The 1,833-nt window shown below is 46.1% G+C and overlaps 1 protein-coding gene across 1 annotated transcript; it reads right to left on the minus strand.

The window, feature by feature from the left end:
- Positions 1-213: 213 nt before the first annotated feature.
- LOC103773635 (tumor necrosis factor ligand superfamily member 8-like) lies at positions 214-1,236 on the minus strand (the record flags this gene model as incomplete). Its single annotated transcript, XM_008941011.1, has 2 exons — positions 214-605; positions 1,165-1,236. Coding segments are annotated over 2 exons (464 nt in total), but the record flags the coding sequence as incomplete, so codon positions are not given.
- Positions 1,237-1,833: the final 597 nt, after the last annotated feature.

A 1,833-nucleotide genomic window follows, 5' to 3' on the forward strand; every position in this document is an offset into this window, starting at 1 on the left:
TTCCAACAAGAATCCCACCCAGAGGAATCTGTCACCTGTAGGTCTTGCGGAGTTTTAGGTTTCGTTCTGGGACACTCACAAAGTTCCTTGTTTACCCTAGCGATGAGGTAAGGTAGGAAATTTGGAACAAGGTGTTGCCTAGCAAAAGCAGGCTCCTGTTGTCCAGAGAAAGGTAAGGCTGGGCAGCAGAGGGAAGTCAAGAGCTCCTCACGTTTAATCGCTGAACCTCAAGACCCCAAAAACGTTGTCATTGGGAAGAGAATTTTCATTCAAGAACTTAGGATGATTGAGTGTTACTGAAACTCGGTCCTCCACGTTCAGGTATGTCAAATGGAGCTGTAACAAGGTCTTAAAAGTCTTTTCTGGGCACGTTTCTGAGGCGCACCACGTGGATAACGTTTGCCTGTTGACTTTGTCGTTCACCAGGAATTCTATCTTGAGGTCGGTGGGGCTGTTTGGACAGCTGGAGAAATGAAAGTTCAAGTGGCAATAAATCAAGTAGAGGCCTTTTTTACTGATCACCAGCTCTTCGCTCTTGCACTGGATGTCTTCACAAACACCTTTCCCAAACAATCTCAGTTTTGAACTGTTTACTGGTTTGGACACTAGAAGGGAAAGCAAACAAGTTTTAAAATGAGCTCTAGTGACCTGAACTTGGCCTTATGTGAGTGAGACACAACACAGCAACGTAGTTCCTGCTAAATGGAAAGACCTGCTCAGTGGTTTTGCTGCAGGAAGCTCCAAGAAAAGGCCCTGGCCACATCTTGGGAGTTCCCACATGGAAGTGGGGTGTTAAAGAGTTCCAAGGACTCACACAGCCCTTGGAAAGGACTGGAAGGTGCAGTGAAAATGTCCTTCCACGGTATTTGAAGGGAAATAATGGAGATCTGTAGTCATCTGGTTGTGTGCAGAAGGAATAGTTATTTTTTCTTACCAATTTAAAAGTTAAAATCTGATCAGAGTTTATGTGATCAGACGGGGAGTTGACCAAACACACCCACGTTTCAGGAAATCTTAGGGATTTTTTTTCCCTATAAAACGCCCATTTGGTCAAAAAGCTATTTGTCACTAAAATGAGTAGTGATAAGACACACAGACTGCTCTTCAGCCAGCTCTGCAGCCTCTCTTGGCAGACTCTTGCCCTCCATGGGGCTCCCCACTGACCTCTCATGTACGCCGCAGCTCCCTTGGCCGAGACATTCTGTAGGATTCTTATGTAGTCTTCAGAGGTGTTCCCTGGAGGAAACAACAGATTCAGTCACCACTCATGTGGTTTTTTTTTTGTACTGTGAAATTCTGTCAGCATCTGGCACCTCACTTATTAACTCTGCCATGCACAGCAGCAGCTCCAAAGCAACAAGCAGCAGCAGTTAGAACAGCGGGTAGGAGAGCTGGTTCCTGCTCCTTGGTGGATAATATATGGTCTGCACAGGGAATTCCTGGCAGTGTGACTCAATTGGTAAATTTATAATGCTCTAAAGTTCTGGAAGATTGCAGCTATCAGTCAAAAAAAAAATTATACTAATTCTCCCTCTGAAAAATAGAAATTGTGTGCAGGTAAGCTTGAGTTAATCAAATTATTTGCGGAGGGCAATTACAGGAGAGAAACTTTGAAACATTTAACTGGAGCATAGTTCTGGAAGTGGCTCTTTGGGTGCCTTTGAAACGTCTCTTGGTTCTCTCACGGTTAAAATGTGGAGTCGCCAGGGCTTTGGGTGAGATTGCGGCTGTTCAGCCCCAAAGGAGGGGCTAGAAGAGGGGGACAGCGCTGGTGCTGGCGGGGAAAGGGCAGGCACCCCGCAGGCAGCCCGGCTCCGTGTGTCACGGGAATGT

Source organism: Merops nubicus, unplaced genomic scaffold (assembly GCF_000691845.1).
Source record: "Merops nubicus isolate BGI_N331 unplaced genomic scaffold, ASM69184v1 scaffold28975, whole genome shotgun sequence".
NCBI classification, from domain to species: Eukaryota; Metazoa; Chordata; class Aves; order Coraciiformes; family Meropidae; genus Merops; species Merops nubicus.